Here is a 20084-nt window from a genome sequence, read left to right on the forward strand (position 1 = left end):
GTGAAAAAAAAGTGCATCTAGTAAGGTCTTACAATGGAGTAAGGGGACATGGGTCTTAAGGGCCATAGAGGGTCATGGCAAGATGAAATTGAAAAGCCACAAGGGAATATGAACTAGAAACATGAAAATCAAAAAGAAGGATATGAGAAAAATGGTGGTAACTGACAGAGGAAAAGCAGATACACAGGTTAATGGCAGAGAAGGTTGGTTAATGACAGAATAGTGCTACAGGGAGTGTAAGCCCCTGCCACTGAAGTCCTCTGGCTTCTAAGGAACCAGAATTTGCCCATTCCCCATTTGGGTCCTATCCTTGAGTTTCTGAAAGCTCAGATTCCCTTCTTATTCACCTCACTTATTTGAGTTGACCTGAGTAAACTCTGATCCTTGTACAGTAATGACCCCTGAATAAAACAGAAGCTTATCTCCCAAGACCTGAGACCTCACAGGTACAAAAGCAGACAAACATCATCACTGCCTATCCATGAACCTTATTTTCTCTGGTCCCCAGTACCTACCCAGGTAGACAGACCTAGGAGAAATGGCTACCAAGGTCATCGGGTTGTGAGGCTGTAGGGCAAATGAAATGTATTTTTAGGATGCAGCTGTAGCACTAATATCCAGACCCCACTGACACTCCTGATCCTGCCCATAATGCCTTTCTCTCCTGCCAACCCTGGAAAACACTATTCCAACCCCCAGGATATACTCACATTTGGGGAACCACCACCACATCCAAAGTCCTCTCCTCAGGAGAGATTCTCTATGTTCTCTGTCCCTGCTATGCTCTCCCTTTAGGACCCAGTGGTCCCAGACTTGGAAGACCTTAAAGAGGCACTCTGTCCCATTTGTAAATGAGTAAACAGAGACTCAGAAAGGAAAGTACCCCCAAGTCACAGAAACTAACGAAAGATAGGAGCAGGAATTGGAACCCTTATCTCCTGCCTCCTTCCTGTTTGAAAAGATCCCCAACCAGTTGAGAGGATTTATTAGGAGACTGCAATCAATGAACTACGGTGTGCATTCATTATTTTTTGATCCACTCATCAAGTGCCAAGCCTTATACTTAACAAACCTTAGCTGAACTATGATTCTCTCAAGTACTATAATTTTCAACATTTTCTCTGGGTCAACACAGCTCAAGTCCAGAGCCTGGAACCCAGAGCCCAGCTCAGAGTCAATGATAGAGCCAGGACCTCGATACCCTCAGAGGTTTCCAGAGGGTGACAAATTGGGACACCTGTGATGATCAGCCTTTTTCTTCCCATGCTGGCAGTGCATGTAGAAAGTTGTTCTTTTCCCTTAGCTGTAGCACCAGAGTCTTGGCCTTCCAGGCCTAAGATCTGCTCTGGAATAAAAGGTCTGAACCCAGTCAAGTCTGAACCCAGTCTCCTACTACCTTTTCTCTCTCTTAATTGGAGAGTGTTTATCAGTTGATGTTCACCAAGAACAGAGCAGCTTCCACCTGCTGGAACCCATCCAGTGCCCATCAAAACTTTATAGGAGTAGGTACTACTAAAACTCTCACTTTTGCAGAAGAGGAAATTAGAGCTCACAGAAGAAATCATTTGCTTGCACCACACAGATGAGAACTGATAGAATGACTATTAAAAATCATGTCTGATTCCATGGCCCTGGCTCTTTCTGTGATGCAGCTGAAGGAGAAAAGGTAACTGGAGGTTCCAGAGAAGTGCCTACTGAGGACCAACAGATGCTAGAGCACCTTTTCTTTTCTGTTTCTTCCCCTTTCTCTTTCTTTTAAAATTTGTTCTAATTAGTTTTACATGACAGTAGCATGCATTTTGACATATCATGCATAAATGGAGTATAACTTCTCATTCTTCTGGTTGTATATGATATGGTAGAGCACTTTTTCTTGGGCCATGTTAGTCATAGGGTCCAGGGACCCATCTTCTGTTTCTCTCCATGTTAGGTAGTGCCAGTGATTCTGTACAAGTCTAGAATTCTGAAATTTGGACTGAGAGGGGGCTAGTTTGCAACTGTGGGAGCTCATGGCTCAGGCTAGGGAGTCAGCCCAGGTCTTGGGAGACAGGGTAGACAACCTAGAGCTGCTGTTCTCGATCCTGTTCTTCAGGGCACCGTGGTGGATGTAGAAGGGGACCATGTCCATGAGATCAAACTGCAGGGAATGCCAGGAACAGGCTCAAGGCCCATACAACCTACCTTTGCTGCATGTCATAGGACACAGAATGGAATGGACTTGGGAGAGCTACCCAGGGCAACTTTAACTTGAAAGCTGGGGACAAAGTTGCAGCCACAGAGCTGCACAGGGGTGGGCTTCCTTAGTGAGGGGATACTCTGAGGGGCTTTCAGCCAATCCTGATACCCTGCCCCTCATCTAAGCCCACACAGAGTAGGGAGGCCTGCCTGGACCCCCTGACACCTTAATACTAGCACTTCCAGAAAAGCTCCCCCTATCAGTTCATGGGGGTAATGAGTGATTCTTCAGCAGAATAAATGGTCCCTTATCAGCTCTTTGACAAGAAGGACAGTTGTTCCCTTCCTGCTCTCTAGCATGCAAAATTGTCCACTGGTGATCTCAGGAACTGTCACCTTGGTTCCCATACGCACACTGCCATCTGCTGGAGTTACAGAGAAGCAACTTGCCTGCCTGCCTGCTTCCTCTGGCCTCCCAAGTTGTTTTTCACATCCCTTCAGTGTATCAATTCTTCTCTATCTTGAGTTCCTCTTCCCCAATTCCTCACCTTAGTTAACCTTTAGTTAATCCCTGAGGATGAATTCCATCCTAAGCACAGAGCAGGCACAGAGCAGGGGCAGAGAGGGGCTCACCACAGTGTTGCTAAGGACTGCAGCAGGAGGGCTTTTGGGGGGCATGTGGCCACTTGAGGCAGGAGGAGATGCCTGTGCCCTCTGCCATGCATCAACCAGGAGAGAGGGGGCTACGAGGCCCAACCTGTTGAAGATCTGGAGGGGAAGCTTCATGGATGTGCTGTCTCCAGTCTGCCCAAGGGTTGTAACAACTAGTCCCATTCCAGAGCTGCACTGAAGCTGAGAGGGCTGGGGCTGAGGCTGTGTACACCTGCTTACAAACTCTAAGTACAAGTTAGAGGAATCAGAGCCACCTAGAAGAGCATCAGGAAGGGAAGAGTTCTTTAAGAATGCCTATCAGAACTCCCCATTGTGTGGATGAGAAAACAGAGGCTCAGAAATAAGGTAATCAGGTGGGAGTTGTAGCTTAGAGGTAGAGCATTTGTCTAGCATGTGTGAGGCACTGGATTTGATCCTCAGCACCACATAAAAATAAATAAATAAAAATAAAGGGCCGGATGCAGTGGTACACACCTGTAATCCCAGAAGTTTGGGAGGCTGAGACAGGAGGATTGCGAGTTCAATGCCAACCTCAGCAAAAGTGAGACACTAAGCAATTCAGTGAGATCGTGTCACTAAACAAAATACAAAACAGGGCTGGGCATGTGGCTTAGTAGTCAAGTGCCCCTGAGTTCAATCCCTGGTACCCCTGAGAAATAAATAAATAAATAAATAAAGGTATTGTGTCCATAAAAAAAAGAAGAAGAAGAAGAGAGATAGGGTACATAACACTGACCCTCCCAATATCAGGGACTATGAAAGCATATTCCTGAATCCCTTCACATACAGTTGGGAAAACCAAGGTCTGGAGGCTCAGCAGGAGGGAGGGAGGCTGATTGGCCTGAGATTGCAACACTAGTGCTTATCTGTGCCGAGGTTCTTCTGCACACAAGACTGCCCCAGTGTGGAAAGGTTGGCTCCTAATGTAGGAGACTCTGGGGTAGGAGAGTGGTGGGTGAGCAGGGAGGTTGCACAGGCTTCTGGTAAGGAGGAATGCTGAGGCAGCAGACTCTGGGTGCCCCATCCTGCTGGGATGCTTCCCACCATTTCTCTTGCCGCTCAGAGGAGGGATGAGGTAGGAGGCATATTTATTTCTGTGCTTTTATTTACTCATCTTTTATTCATTCACATCCTGTCAGTGTATATTGTTTACATTATAAATCATATGTATTCCCACACTCCCTCTTAAGGAAAAAGCCCAAGAATACAGATTGTTCTGAAGCTGTGAAAACAGTAGTAGCAGCAGCAGCAGCACTATGTCTCCATCCTCCCTCAGACCTCCCAACGGGCTGCAGAATGTTCTCATTGTGCCAAGCTGAGACTACCTAGACCCCCCAGCACCTACCCAGTGCAGCATGTGCATCTCACCTTCAATAGAGGGAGCATGAGAAGGAGGAGGAATGAGAGGGTGAGGCTCTTCCAGGAAAACTGAGGAAGATATCTCCCCTACACCCTCTCACCAAGCTAATCAGGTAGGACTGGAATGCGGCACCAGCTACCTGAAACACCTGAGTTGAATTCAAATTAGTCTATAGGAAAGCCTCAGGCAAAGTGTTGGATATTGAAGAAACAAATTTTTTTTTAAAGAGAGAGAGAGGGAAAGAGAGAGAGAGAGAGAGAGAGAGAGAGAGAGAGAGAGAAGAGAGAGAGAGAGAGAATTTTTTAATATTTTATTTTTCAGTTTTCAGCGGACACAACATCTTTCTTTTATTTTATGTGGTGCTGAGGATCAAACCCAGAGCCCCACGTATGCCAAGTGAGCACGTTACCACTTGAGCCACATCCCCAGCCCCTGAAGAAGCAAATTTTTGAAGGAGAGATGGAATCAAGAATTGATAATCTGGTGGGGTATGTTATTTGAACAGAAGCAAGTCAGGAACAAATGCAACATGTCCTGGGGGTAGGGCGCTGGGAGACAGTTACAACTTGCTTTTATAGACTGACTTAAGTGGATCCAGAAGGCCTGGAGTTCTGACCAGACTGGATTTCAAGAACTGAACTGAAGTAGATGTATCTTGCAGCTATGAGAATGACCAGAAGAAAATTAGTATGTACATCACTAAGGAGGGAAAAGGCTCCAAATCTTCTTTTAATTGCTCATCAAAACCTTTGAATATGTCTAAAGCTCTGCTCAGAGGAAAACTCATTGCCTCAATCTCATTGTTAGAAAAAGTAAGTAACTAATAGCTGAACCACAGGAAGATTCCAAAAATCACAGTTGCTTAACACAATAAATGTTAGTTCTTGTTCACGTTTCACCCAATAGCAACGCAGTCTGATGAAGGATCTTCTACCTGGCAACTGAGGATGGTATCTCCTCTCACTGGAACACATGGCAAACAAGACTACGGATAAAAGGGAAAGGAAGAGGAGGTATGTGGGGAGCCACTCCAAATGCATGCACCTTTAAGTCCTGATGCACCACGGGGATCTGAAAGATCACCATAGTCCGGCATGGTAGTGCCCTGACTCTTGACTCTGTCTTTTCCCTCGCTTAGATAATAAGGTGTGGTCCTGAGAGTGGCCTTAGGAGTAGTTGGCACCCAGAGGGGTTGAGCTACACTCACTTTTTCCCTTGTAATCCTGCCCCTTGCCTCATTTGAATGGCTTCTTCCTCATAAAAGAGTTCAGCACATGCTTTTCTCTCCTAAGATGAGAGAAGCCATCACAGGACCCAAAGAAAAAGGTATTTCTCTGTCTCTTTGTGGTTATTTTGTGCAGCCCAGTTCACCTGGAGTGACCTGGAGTGTTTAGTCATGGATAGCGAGAGAGGTAGAAAATATATTAATTCTTAACTGTCTCAATACAGACAAGACATACATCACTTCTGCTGAAAGTACATTGGTTGGAACCAGTCACATGGGAGAAACCAAATTTCAAGCGATGCTGTGAGATATGGGTGAACAACAAATGCATATATATCCAGTGAACCCTGTCTTAACTGCACAGTTAACATTAGACAAGAAGCAATTAAATAATTAACATACGAGAAACTAGAAAAAAATAACAACGTATTTTAAGTTCACCATTCAAATCTCAATCTTCAATCAACATGTTTCAAGGGCTGGGGATGTAGTTCAGTGCTAGAGCCCTTGCCAAGCATGCTTGAGGCCCTGGTTCAATCCTCAGTACTGATAAAAAAAATTAACCTGCTTCAGAACTTCAAAGAGAACACTACAAAGCTGTTTTTGTTCCAATAGAACAACCCTAGGATGATCTAACTGCTTGCATTCTTTATCACAAATAAATCTTCACAAATGAGGAATACCAAACTTATAATAAACTTTTAAGAGCACATTTATAAGAAATCCAAATACATCCATGGAAATGGAAGGATAATCTTTATTCTCAAACTATCTTTTTAAAAAGTGAATTAACTCGACAGTTCTAGCTAAGACTTCAGAAGTTGTCAATATATTCAAATTTGCTATATCCTGCATTCAAGCTTGTACTTTATTCTCAAAATACTTAAAAATATATTTGAAAATAAAATTAATAACCATATTGAGGGGCTAGCTCAGGAGTAGAGTGCTTGCCTAGTACATGTGAGGCACTAAATTTGATCATCAGCACTACATAAAAATAAATAAAATAAAGCCATGCTGTCCATCTACAACTATTTTTTTTAAAAAAAGATTTTTTTTTAAAAAAAGGACAACATTGAGGGAAGCCCTGCAGTACCTGTTTCTACAAAACACCATTTAAAAACCACCCAGCTACATACAGCTTGATAAATACCATCTAGGCCAAATGTGAGAATGTGGGTAATCAATCATTCAATGCAAACCTGTTCCTACTTCATTTACCCAATTGTGGTTTTCAGTTGCTATGTAATATACATATAAATGTATTTCCAGTCAGTTTGGAGCTTTTTCAAAGCACTTTATCTGCAAAATCTACACACTCATCCATTTAACAAATAGTTATTGCAGTCTACCATGTGCCAGACACTGTTCTGAGCACTGGGGGTGCAGATGTAAGCAGAAGAGACAAAACGTCCTGCCCTCCTACAGCTTATACTCCAGAGGAGAAATTGGCAATCAAATAAGTTTTTAGAAAGTGGTAAGAACAATGGAGAAAGATAAAGCAGGGCTGGAGGATGGGTGTCATATTTTTAATTGGTGGGTCAGGGAAGGCCTCACTGAGAAAGATGATCTTTGAGCAATCACTTGGAGGGGGTGAGATTGTGCCTTGTAGATATTTGAGGTCACAGCTTTCCAAACAGAGGGCACAAGTGCAAAGGCTCAGGGTAGGTGCTCCCCAGGCATGCTTTTGATGACAGCAAAGATGCCAATGTGTCTGGAGCTGCAAGCCAAGAAACTGTAGAAGGTGAGCTCAGAGAGGTGAAGATGTTCACAAACTTCTGCTGCTTGGGGACACCTAACCATATCAAAGCAGAATCTAATTTCTCTCCTTGTCTCTTTTCATTCAAGGATCACTGACTTCCAGAGTATTAGAACATTGTCCCAAGTGCATTCTTGACCTGGACAAGCTGCAGCCTGCTCCTGCTGCACCACAGCCCTCCACCTACAGTTACTAGTCACCTGATGGTCAGGATGAGCATAATTCACTCCTTCAATGCTGCTCTGTAGGCCTGTAGGAGGAAGAGCAGGAAACAGTTCCCTCCCTTTTTCCAAGATTACTGGCACAGGCCATGGTATGCCACAGGCTTTTCCACAGGCTTGAAGAAACCTTAAGAGGAAAACCATGTAAGAGGAAAACCTGGGTATTTCCTTGAGGAAACTCACCAGCCATCTCCCCCGCCCCCAAGAGCTCCTTCCAGTTGACTCCCTGGTGGGCCCCATTCCCCCACAGACACAGTTTTTCAATGCTGCCCTCTCTTCCCTAGTCTCCAGGCAGTCAAATTCCTGTACTGGGCCACTAGAGAGAAAGTTCCCACTTTTAGAATGTAACAACCTCTCATTGAAGGAAAGCACTAATTTATTCTGAAAAGTTCCTTCATCTTCTTTGTCTTAATCCCTACTCAGTCCAGATGGACGTGTCTCTGGGAGGTGTCTGTGTATAACCAGAAGATTCATGGAAACATTTTTAAGTTCTCTCCCACCATCCCTAGAATATAAAAGCATATGCTGGAGACTTTTTTTAAAAAATGGCAACATTTATTTCTGTGATGCTTGAAACAATTAAAACCTATGAAATGTTATGGGAAACAAGGGCCATATCTCTTCTTCACTATACACTCCACTTCCTGGAGTGGGAGTCACTGACCAAACATCAGGTGTACATTCAGCTAGGCAGGGCCTCTTTAATGATTGGCAAAGAGGGTCCTAAAATGTTTGAACTTTTAAAATTGGAAGTAAAAACAAAATTTTAAGTCAAAGAATATGTCTTATTATATAATATTCACATATTTGTCTTTATATCAGCACAGACATAAAATACAATTTTAAATAGTTTTTGTAGTGGATAGGATCCATAAAGACAAAAGTATCTTAGGCCCTGAAACTCGACAGAACCTGCCATGGCTCAAACTTAACTGGGTCATTCACCCTGAATGGTTTGTTTCTCAGATTTTTGTGACATAATTGTGTAAAACAAATTTGACCCTTAAGCAAAAGAGAATAACATTTAATTTCTCATTATTAGTGATGAGTAAGAAGATCACCAAGTTATAAAAAAAGACAAAAGGGAGGAATTAGGTAGAATTAAACTTCTTTGTGGCTCTTTTCTAGGCTCTAGATCCACAGTTCCAGCTGGAAGTAAGTCAGTCATTAAATAATAATACCCACTTAATAGTAGTAACATTATTTTATTGAAAGCAGGCTCCATTTGAAATGCTTTGCATGTGAATTCACTTATTCTTTGAAATAGTCTTGATACTTTCAGGTGCAAAAGATAAAAAATCCGACTCAAACAAGCTTAATGCTTATTAAAAAAAAAAGTGGAGTAGGAATGTATTGGCTCACATGACTTGGAAGAATTCAGGGCAGAGAAACAGGATGAGCAAGAGCATGGAGAGTGTTGGAGGTGGAACAGGGATTCAACACTCTCCATCTACTTCTGTTGTGTATGTGCACTTCATTCTCCCCTTCTTCAGACAGGGCTACTCCACCTGGTGGAGAAAACAGTTACCTGGAAACCCTAACTTTGCATCTACCTTACTTTGAACTCCCCATAAAGCAATGCTAAGGCAAAAGTTCAGGTGCAGTACTTTGTTTGGAAGGAGACCCCAAGAAACACCATAAGGCAGGAGAAAGTTCAAACAGGGTGTCATTGAGTGGGTTATAGCAGGATCAACTAGATTCTCAATCCTATTAGGATGCTTTAAAAAGAAAGTATGGAGCACCCCTCATAATTGTTCCCCTGAGGAGCAAGAAAGGTGATGAATCTGTCTGCCAACACTCTTCTTGTTTGGAGTTGGTCTGCTTCCCAGGCCAGGGAATGGCCTTATGCAAAGAGACCCAGTATCACTACTGTGTATAAGAACCGTGTACAGTGACTTCAAGGGAATATGGGTGGACCCCCTATAACATCCACTATGACTATGACTCTTTCCAGCATGATACCTCCCAAAGCATCATGGAGCTTTTTCTCTATCTCCAGCTGCAGCAAGCCCAACAGGAACCTGCATCTATCAGGCTTAGGTCACATGCCCATGGTGGAAGAGAGGCAGCTTCATCTGTTTCATTAACTAAAACCCATATTCACTGCTTAAGTACTGATCATAAGAAAGAGAAAGACTGGCCTTGCCCTGCTCAGCAGCCAGGGCACAAACCTGCCTAGTTCTCCAGTTTTCACCAACTTGATCCCCCTGCAGAAAGAAAACAGTCATTATCAAAAAGCCAATTGTCATTATGCCTCTTTAGAAAAATTTCCATTAAAGATAAAGCAAATTTTAATTAGATTAAGTATCCAATTACTGTAATTACATTTTTTAAAAATTCACATCATGAAGATGACCCTTTTAAAAAGGGTTACAGGAATAATTAGTGTATTCATATTAACCAAAATGTATTGGATAATATTTATACCCAGAAGACAAAGTACATTACACACATTTCACCTTTGGGGAAAGCTTGCAAATGTTTTGGCAGTGGCATGAATATTTATAGGCAAGAGTGTGCTTTAGCAGGATTATGTGAGGAAGCATTTAAATGTTCACCAATTTTTACCCAGAGGTAAAGTATACAGAAAATGTAGTGCAGAGATTATAGATATGCAAAGTGTGACTTGAGTGGAGAATTTCTATCAGTTTGCTTAATTAATTGGCGCCAAATACTATTTCTCCTTATTTGAGGCAGAAAGGCGCAAGGTATCCAACTGTGACTTCTCTCTGTTCTGCATCCTTCAGAGGCAGAGGCCATGAGGAGAGCTGGTAGAGAAGCAGTAAGGTCTTCTCACCTTGCCTTCTCCCTCCTAACCTTTGCCCACCCTTCCCCATTTGAGAAGATCTTTAGAATCTCTTCTAAGATGGAAAAGCTTCAATTATAGGAGGAATTAATTTTTAGAAATTGCCAAGGTCACTGTATTAGTCAGGGTTCTCTAGAGAAAGAGAACCAATTGGAGAGGAGTGGGGGAAAGAGAGAGAGCTCTCTCTCTCTCTCTCTCTCTCTCTCTCTCTCTCTCTCTCTCTTGTTTTTTATGATTTTGGAGGCTGACAAGTTCAAACTCTGCAACAGGCTGAAGACCCAAGGAGAGCTGATGGTGTGGTTTAATTCCAAAATTTAGTCAGCACAGAATTTCCTCTTGCTCTAGGGATGTCAAATTTTTTGTTTTATTCACATCTTCTATTGAGTAAATAAAGCTCACCCCATTATGAAAGGCAATCTACTTTACTAAAATTTCACAGATTTAAATGTTACTCTCATCCCAAAACAACATCACAGAAATATCCAAAATATGACCATGTAACTGAGTACCAATCAACTTGACACATAAAATTAACTATCACAGTCCTTTAGGGGAAATTTTGGTAGATATTTTAGAGTCTACTCTGGTGGGAAAAATCAGTAACATTTGAAATGAGATTCTTTGGGGGTGACTCTTCAAGGAAATTCTAATTATTGATTCCTAGAAAGATGACCAGCTGCTTGAAGCAGTGGTGTGCTTATGAAACTAGCAACCCCAGGAATTACCAGATGCCTACTGTGAACCAGTTCTGTGCTCAGCCATACCCTGTGAAAAGACACAACCCTATCCTCCAGGGTCTCTCTTCTAGGTGAAAAGACTCAACAAACCCACAAGAAACAGCATCCCCAGGAATCCAGTGAAAGGAAGAGTCATGAGTTGGAGTCCAGAAGAACTTCTTGGAAGAGTTTCAGATTTCTTTTGGGCCTTATATCTTAGGGACTGTTTCCTGTGAAAGGAAAGGAAGGAATGAAATTGAGTGAGTGAGCATTCTGAGAGGAGGATGAACAAAGTTTGTGTTGGCTTGGAAAGGAGGAAATGATTTGGAGCAAAAGGATGAATTATATTGATCCTTAAAAGGGAGGTCAATTTACCCCAATTTCCTTAATAAGACTCCTATAGTGCAAGAATTAAAACCAAGAACAATAAATGGGATGGATTCAAACTAAAAAGATTCTTCTCGGCAAAAGAAACAATCAGTGAGGTGAATAGAGAGCCTACAGAATGGGAGCAAATTTTTATCACACCCACATCAGATAGAGCACTCATCAATAGGATATATAAAGCACTCAAAAATCTTAACACCAAAAAAACAAATAACTCAATAAATAAATGGGCCAAGTACATGTATGAAGACACAAGTGGTGTGAATCTACTTTGTGTACAACCAGAGACATGAAAAATGTGCTCTATATGTGTAATATAAATTGAATTGAATTCTGCCCTCATATATAACAAATTAGAATAAATAAATTAAATAATTTTTTTTAAAAAAAGGGAGGACAATGAGTTGGGACTAAATATGGCAACCAAAAGGGAATCACTGAGACTTTTGAGCAGAAGAGGTTCCAGGGCCTAGACTTCAGCCTAGTCTGGAGGTTGGAGCACACTGTGTTGGAGCCAGGAGTGAATGACCAGGGAAATTATAAAAAGGCTATTTTCATATCTATTTTTTCCTTCTTGGTCTTTTCCCTCTTTCCTCCATGGTTCTCATATCTGATGCTTCAATATTGGTCCCCTTTGCTATTACATTTCCCACCTTCATGTTTTGGATGTTTCCCTCCTAAATGTATAAACACATCTATCTCTTCATTTGGGAAAGAACAACATTTCTTCAACTCTCAGCCACCTTCAAGTTATTATTGTATCTTTAATAATTTCCTTTCACGGCAGTTCCATAGAGAGTGGAACATACTTTCCATCTATACTTCTTTGTCATTTGTTCCTTTGGTCAGCCTATAATCATCAGATTTCTAACATCAGTTCTTCAATATTTTATTTGAAAAAAAATAAGCTCTCAGTTTGAGAATAAAACCTGACATTTTTCAAGAGCATTTGATATATGTGTGATATGAATTGTAATGCATTCTGCTGTCATATACAACAACTTAAAAAAAAGAGGATTTGAATTATAGTGCACCCTGGCTCCATGATACCACCAGAGAGAGCAGCCAGCCCAGGTTCCACTCAAGATGGCCAACAGCATGGCCAACAGCTTTGTCTCCTTCTCCCAAGTAGGTTTCTGTCTCTTCCAGGCCCACATTACACCTGGCTGCAACAATGAATATGATCCTAACTAAATATTCTGCACTACAACTTTGTGTTTTCAGCTTTCTCTAGGCTACTTCCAGAAGTACTGTGAACCTGATCTCTGCTCACATGGTTCACCTCGGCCACCATCTGAAGTCCAATCCTCCAAAACCATCTATTTTCACATGGTCACTCATCTCCATACTGCTGTACATATTTTACCCTGACTCCATCTTTTATTCCATTCTCCAACTTCTCAAGCTTTCTACTTAGTGTTTCTTCTGGACTCAAGATCTGTCATCAGAAAAATTACCATCCTCTACTTCTTTGAAGTTTCTCTTAATTTTCTTGTTCTAATGGACACTTGGCTGCTCCCTCTGGTCTCTGTTTCCTTTGCAGTCATCCCTAAGCAAGAGTTATTTTTCTTCTCATGGAATAGAATAGATATACAACTTATTACCTCTTGATACTTCCAAATTGTTTCTTTCCCCTCTTCTTTAAAAAGCTACATTTCCTTAGAAGAGCATATCATAAGTCCATTCATTATAACCGTACTTGGCACCTTCTAACTTTCCTGTAACTCCTCTTTCATTCAAGTTTTTAACACCTGTATTATTGTCTTTATTTCTTCCCTATTTCTGCCATTGTGTGTGAGAAGTTCAACATAACACTGTAACGTAGGTCTCCATTGTGGCCTCTTATTGTTTACATGAGCACTCTTGCTAATGTCATCTTCTCTCAGACTTTATTTACTATTGATGGGCTGATGACTTCCATACCTGTTTCTGAACTTCAGACATCTCTTCTGAACTCCAGACCCATGTATCCAATTGGTGATTTCTACAAGGATGTTTCATGGAATTTCAAACTCAAAACCTAAACTCATTATTTTCTCACAGTCCTATTTCTTTTTCTGTTTTAAAAATATTGTTTTATAGAATTAATATCTACTCATTAACCCAAGCCAGAATTTTGAGGGCATTCCAGATTCCTCTGAACCTCTTAGAGGCCACATACTTTCAATTACCTCCTCCCTAAACTGCACCTGTTATTCATAAGTCCAGAGCTTCTCTGATTTAATCTCTACAGAGAGTAAAATTTGTAGTTAAAAGTGCAAGTTCTAGAGTAAGTATGTTAGGGTTCACACCCATAACTTTGTAGTTGTTGACAAGTTTCTTAAGATTTTTGTATCTTAATTTTCTCATCTGTAAAATGGGTATATGATAATATTGCTTACTTCATAAAATTGTTGAGAGAATCCAATGAGTTATGATAGGTAAGATGCCTGGAACATAGTTAACTACTCAATAACTTTCAGTGATATTGATGACATAAACAATAATGATGTCTGAATGATGTAAGAAGTGATAACCACCTGACTCATAAATTTAGGAAAGAGATTTGGAGGTTATCAACAGTTTCTAAACTAGACTTTCAACAACCAGTCCTTCTTTTCTCAACCCCACTCTATGCCCCTGACTTTGAAGGAATGCAGTGTCTCCAGTTTTGAAAACTTTCTAAGTTTTTTTTAATATTTATTTTTTAGTTTTAAGTGGACACAATATCTTTACTTTACTTTTATGTGGTGCTGAGGCTCGAACCCAATGCCTCACGCATGCCAGGCGAGCACGCTGCAACTTGAGCCACATCCCCCGCCCAAGACTTTCTAAGTTTTTAGGGGAAAATTAGTGTGCTTCTCACAAGCTTTTCTTCTGTGGTCACTTTTTTATCCTCTACACCTGAAATATCCAATATGGTGGCCAATGAATCACACATGGCTTCTGTGCCATTGAAATGTGACAGTGTTAACACATTTTGAAATACTATTTTAGATCCATTGGTTTAAATTCAACTATGTTAAAATGAATTTTGCCTGTTAATTTTTACTTTTTTAAAAATGTGGCTACTAGAATTTTTTTAATTGATTTTTATTATTTTTTAAAATACACGACAACAGTGGAATGCATTACAATCCTTATTACACATATAGAGCACAATTTTCGTATCTCTGTATATAAAGTATGTTCATGTAAATTTATGCCATTATACATGTACTTTTTTGCATTATAATTCTTAATACACAAATATACCACAATATTTCATATCTCTATTTGTATATAAGGTATGTTGACAATTCAAGTCTTCAACATGTTCTTTGTATGATGACCATCACATTTCATCATCCTTGCTAATCCCCTTCCCCCTCCCTTTCCTCCCACCCCTCTTCCCTATCTAGAATTAATCTAATCCTCCCATGCTCTCCCTCCCTAACCAACTATGAGTCACTCCCCTTATATCAGAGAAAACATTTGGCATTTGTTTTTGGGGGGGATTGCCTGACTTCACTTAGCATTATCTTCTCCAACACCATCCATTTATCTACTAATGCCATGATTTTGTTATTTTTTTAATGCCGAGTAATATTCCATTGTGTATAAATGCCACATAATTACATATGTTTCTAACATAATTACTGTTTCTATTATACAGTCTTGCTGTGCATTTTACATAATTTTGACAATTCTCATCAGCTGTCATGTTTTCTATCTTGTGGTTATACACTATGTCTTTACTTTTCACTTTTGAGAAGTGTCTTGGGCAAGCGAAGATAAATTCAAGTGTCAGATCTGACATGGTTAACTGGAAGTTCTAGCTAAGCTTTTTAGAACATAGTTCCTACTGAAGTGTTTTCACTCTGTGTCCTGTCACCAACTATATGGTCCAGCCAAAATAAATTACTGATGATTTCCTGAACAAAATAGGAATCTTGGAGCTTTCATATATTAGCTTTGAGCCATTTTCTAATACCCTTCTAATTCCTCTCACCTGTCTATTACATGACTAAAAATTTCACCATTTTTAAGAGATTTCCTTGACCTGTCCTCCTTCCAGTTGAGCTGACTGCCCCAGAGTCCAGAATATTTCCTGAATTTTCTGGTTTAGATATCTATCTCTTCCACAAGGGAACCCATTTTATTCATCAGTAGTGCCAGATTCAGGGTTTGGTACATAATTAAACACTAAAAGACTGTTAAACAAATGAATAAAGACAATAAGAAATAAGGAAGGTTTTGTAGTGAATGAAGAGGATGACTGGAAAAGTTTCATGAAATTAGTTGTTTTAATCTGTTTCTTCAGAGGTTTTTGACAGGTAGGGATGACATGAGGAATTTTCCAGGCAGAAGCAAGAGCATGAGCAAAAGTTCTCTGGAAATAAAAAATATGCTAAGTAGCAAATCACCCAGTTTGGATGGAGCATTGATAAAAGAGGATCATGCAGGGCCTTGAGGTCATAAGACATTTAACTGTAGTTCTGAAGATATTGGAGAGTTATTGAAAATTTTTAAGTTGGGGAGAGAGATAATTATTTCTTTATTTTAGTATTATCATCTTTGGCTATAGATGGAATATGGACGCGAGGGGCCATGAGTGGAAGTTGGAAGACAGAGTTCATCACGGTAGGGAGGAAATCAATGGTATGGTTTAGGGGTTGGGATAAGTGGTGGTGTCAGTGGGACAGAGAGAGGGGCAAAACTGCCAGATGTTTGGGCGGTAGAATGCACAGAACTCGGTGACAGGTGGGCATGGGGAATAAGGGAGAAGGAGGACTTTTTTTTTTTTTCCGTTGTTTTCCATCTTCTTTTTTTTTTTATTGGTTGTTCAAAACATTACAAAGCTCATGACATATCATCGTTCATACAATTGATTCAGGTGGGTTATGAACTCCCATTTTTACCCCAAATACAAGTTGCAGAATCACATCAGTTACACATCCACATTTTTACATAATGCCATACTAGTGTCTGATGTGTTCTGCTGCCTTTCCTATCCCCTACTATCCCCCTCCCCTTCCCTCTCATCTTCCCTCTCTACCCCATCAGCTGTTATTCAATTCTCTCTCTTGTTTTTTTTTTTTTTCCCTTTCCCCTCACAAACTCTTATATGTAATTTTGTGTAACAATGAGGGTCTCCAGGACTTTGCAGTTAGTATAAACGCCAGGGTGAGGGTACCCTTTAGAGTGACGGATAACCACTCGGGAGCTGCAGGTCAGGTCCGCCTCGCGCACCTTGTCCCTCGCGTGACGCCGTCCGGGTAGCCCCCGGTTTGGTCGGGACGGGCGCCGGCGCCACGGTTCCGGTTCCGGTTCCAGCTGTGACTGGAGTCTTCACCTGCGGCCACGGGGAGAGGCCACAGGGAGCAGCCATGGCGTACTCCACAGTGCAGAGAGTGGCCCTGGCCTCGGGGCTCATCCTGGCTGTGTCGCTGCTGCTGCCCAAGGCCTTCCTGTCTCGCGGAAAGCGGCAGGAGCCGCCGCCAGCTCCCGAAGGTAAGAACCAGTTAATTCCCCGTCAACCGCCCGGCGAGGACTGCCAGTGCTGCTTGAGCGAGGTGACGCTAGGAGTCTCCGGCCTTCGCCCAGATACCCTTCAGAGAGGGTAAGCGAGACGGCGTTTGGCCGGTTCTCTGGGCCTCAGCAGGCGGCAGCCCAGTTCCACCTGCCCCCGGGAACCCCCAGTGGGTCTTCCACACGCGTGGCCAGGAATGCACACATACCGGGGTCCCTTCCCGGGGGGCCTCGCACGCGGTAGTTTGCTTGCAGATCCTTCGTTTTTCACTCAGTGGCTTGCTCAACTCAGTTTATCATCATCTGTTCACGAGCTTTGTTTGGGTCAGTAGGGTTTCCTTTAGGGTTTGTGTTCTTTGTCGTGCTTTTGTAGAAAATAAATTAGTTGGAATCGGTGGTTTTTAACGTGATGTTGAGCGCTGTTTTTGTGCTTTTAAAAATAGAACTTGAAGATTTTAATAAATCAAGTTTCACTTCCTGAGGAGTAGATTAGCAAAATACTACGTCTCCTGTACTTAAATATCTGTTAATTCTTTGTTATTGGCATGATTGTGATATTTAAAAATCCGCCTTTTTGAATGCATTTGGGGGCTCTACAGAATCAATGTAAAGGCATATATGCTGAAGGCTGGGAGAAGGAACCAAAACAAGTCTCCTTAGGTCATAAAGTTCTGCCGGTAACTTTTTCTTGTAAATCATCCCAGTAAAATCCTTGAGACATGATTTTAAAGTCTCTGAACACTTTCTCTAATGTTTAACTTGTTGATTGCTGGACAGTTCCTTTTGAACTGTAATCCCGTTCACTCTAATTTGTGCATGTTGGCTGTAGTTCCATCTTCCCATAAGCATCATTACAAATACTGTGCTGCGTGCATAGCACTTAGCTCCAGGAGTGAAGGGCATGATTTTGTTAACAGAGTCTTTTTGATAGTCTTCATGCTTATAAGACTATGCCTAGACTAGACTTCTGAAACATCTTATCATATTTGATTTTTTTTTGTCTTTATTGCAAAGTTCAAAAGGTTTTCTCACTGTATCCAGTAACCTTGTCTGCTTAGAAGAAGAGTAAATTCATGATGACCCTGAGCAATGAAGATTCTTCTAAAATACTTGTTTTTACTGGTTTGGATTCTCATTATGGCAAATTATCTTTTGCAGGGGGTGGGGATACTAGTGATTGAACCCAGGGGCATTCAACCACTGAGCCACATCCCCAGCCCTTTTAGTATTTAGATTCAGGGTCTCACTGAGTTGCTTAGGGCCTCGATGAGTTGCTGAGGCTGGTTTTGAATTCATGACCCTCCTGCTTTAGCCTCCAGAGTTGCTGGAATTAAGGCATGCACCACCAGGTCTGGCTGGTGAATTATCTTGAACAAGTATTATCACATGTGAGTGGGAAATACTCTTCTGAATGTAATAGAGAGTCTAGAGTGGAAATTAGATATGGCTTCTTCCCCTAAGAACTCCAGTGCTGGTATCTTAGGATCTTTCCACTTTCAGTTCTTTTTATTCCTGAAGTAAGCTCTTCCCTCAGCTTACTTCTTATCATTCAAGTTTCTGCTTAGATTTAACCTCTTTAAAGAGATCTTCCCGGATGACCCCAGATAAAGTAACTCTCTTTCCCTATTGTTTCCTATTTTATTATGCTTTTTTTCTCCCATATAACAGATATAATATGTGAGATGAAAGTTTCTTATTTGTTTACTTGGTTTTTTTCTTCCTTCTAAAATGTAAACTTTGCAAAGGTAGAGATTTTATCTTATTCATTTACTACTAACACCTGGCTGTAGTGGGAAGTCAATAAAAACATCTAAATGAATGTTTAAGATTGTGAAGCTACTAGTATTGTCAGTTTTCATTTATATTAAAAACTACTAAGTAACATTGACTAGGTAAAAAACTACCTTGAATGATACATGCTAGTACCTGAGGTTTGCTACCTAAAAATTCCTTTCCTAGTACATTAACATTTTTTAAAGCAATGAATCCTAATTATTTTTGGGTTACATAAAATCTGATTAAAGCTATGTATTTTCTCTCTAGAAAAAAATGTGTACTATTTATACATACACACAAAACTTTATCAATTCAGAGAATTCAAAGACCTGGAAGTCCTTGCTTTGAAGAAAGGGGCAGTCCCAATTATTTGGAAATTAATAAAATTTGTTTCATTGTACTTTCATTTTTGTCTGCTGTGTGTAAAAAAAAAAATACAGTCCCCTTTCCACATGACAGCCTTTAAGAATGTTTTAACAAATATTATGATGTATACTATCACATAGTATACACACAATGTACATAATAACACTGTGCATTTCAAGAAAAATGAGGCAAATCCTTATCTCAAGAAACCTAAAGTTTAGTATAAGAAAATAGACATGGCATCAATTCAAATCTACGTGGGGAAGATACATATGTGTAAGGGTCCGTTTTATTGGGTTTTAACAAAAGTCTCATAGAAGAGGAAAGGTTTTTTTTTTTTTTTTTGTAACAGCATTCTTGAGATCTAATTCACATAAGCAATTTGCCTATTTAAAGTGTATGAGTTAGTATATTCACAGAATTGTGCAACCATCACTCATCACCATAATCAACTTTAGAATATTTCATCATCCCTAAAGATTTCCTATACCTTTGGCCATAGTTCCCCAACTTCTCTGTTGCTCTGTCTCCAGCCCTGAGCAATCACTAATCTACTTCATGTCTCTGTTAATTTGCCTATGATATTTTGTAACTGGCTTTTTTAACCTAACATGTTTTCAGGGTTCCTCAATGTAGTATATATTGGTACCTTAGAATTGACAGTTCCCCCCTATTTAACTCATAGTCATCTTCTTTGATAGAGAGCATAGAAGTGAAGAGTAAGAAGTTCTGCTTTCTCAGCAATTACATTTTATTATGGGGCAAATTGGACTTTTTCTCTGAACATCACTAAAAATACCTCTTCTACTCTTGCTAGCCTTTTTGTAAATCTTAGTTTATTTTGGACCTTGGCCTTCTCTTGTAGCTTTTCCAAGTCTTGTCACTTTTTTGTGTTGATTATGTGTTTTTCTGTTCAACATTTTCTGTGCTTTTACAGGAATTATCTGTAAAAGCACAGAAAATGTGCTTTATTTCCCCCCTTTCCTATCTGTTTGAAAATTTTTGAAATACCCAATCAGAAGTGCATTTTAAAAGTTTTCCTCTTAAGAGTTTCTTGCCATGGAATGTCTTGTTTTCAACACTTTCATCTGCCTTCCCAGACCCTATTCCACACAACTCCTACCTTTGTTG

At 40.6% G+C, this 20084-nt stretch overlaps 1 protein-coding gene across 2 annotated transcripts in view; it reads left to right on the plus strand.

Moving 5' to 3' along the window:
• The first annotated feature begins 16591 nt into the window (after positions 1-16591).
• The window catches only part of Ric3 (RIC3 acetylcholine receptor chaperone), a 38655-nt gene continuing 35162 nt past the window's right edge, over positions 16592-20084 (plus strand). Inside the window, exon 1 of one of the 2 annotated variants that reach the window (XM_005326835.5) lies at positions 16592-16793. In XM_005326835.5, the coding sequence (XP_005326892.2) occupies positions 16670-16793 (124 nt within the window). In that variant the 5' untranslated portion in view covers positions 16592-16669. The remainder of the gene's footprint in view (positions 16794-20084) is intronic. The other variant, XM_005326834.4, reaches the window with a different exon arrangement.

This window comes from Ictidomys tridecemlineatus, chromosome 4 (genome assembly GCF_052094955.1).
Source record: "Ictidomys tridecemlineatus isolate mIctTri1 chromosome 4, mIctTri1.hap1, whole genome shotgun sequence".
NCBI classification, from domain to species: Eukaryota; Metazoa; Chordata; class Mammalia; order Rodentia; family Sciuridae; genus Ictidomys; species Ictidomys tridecemlineatus.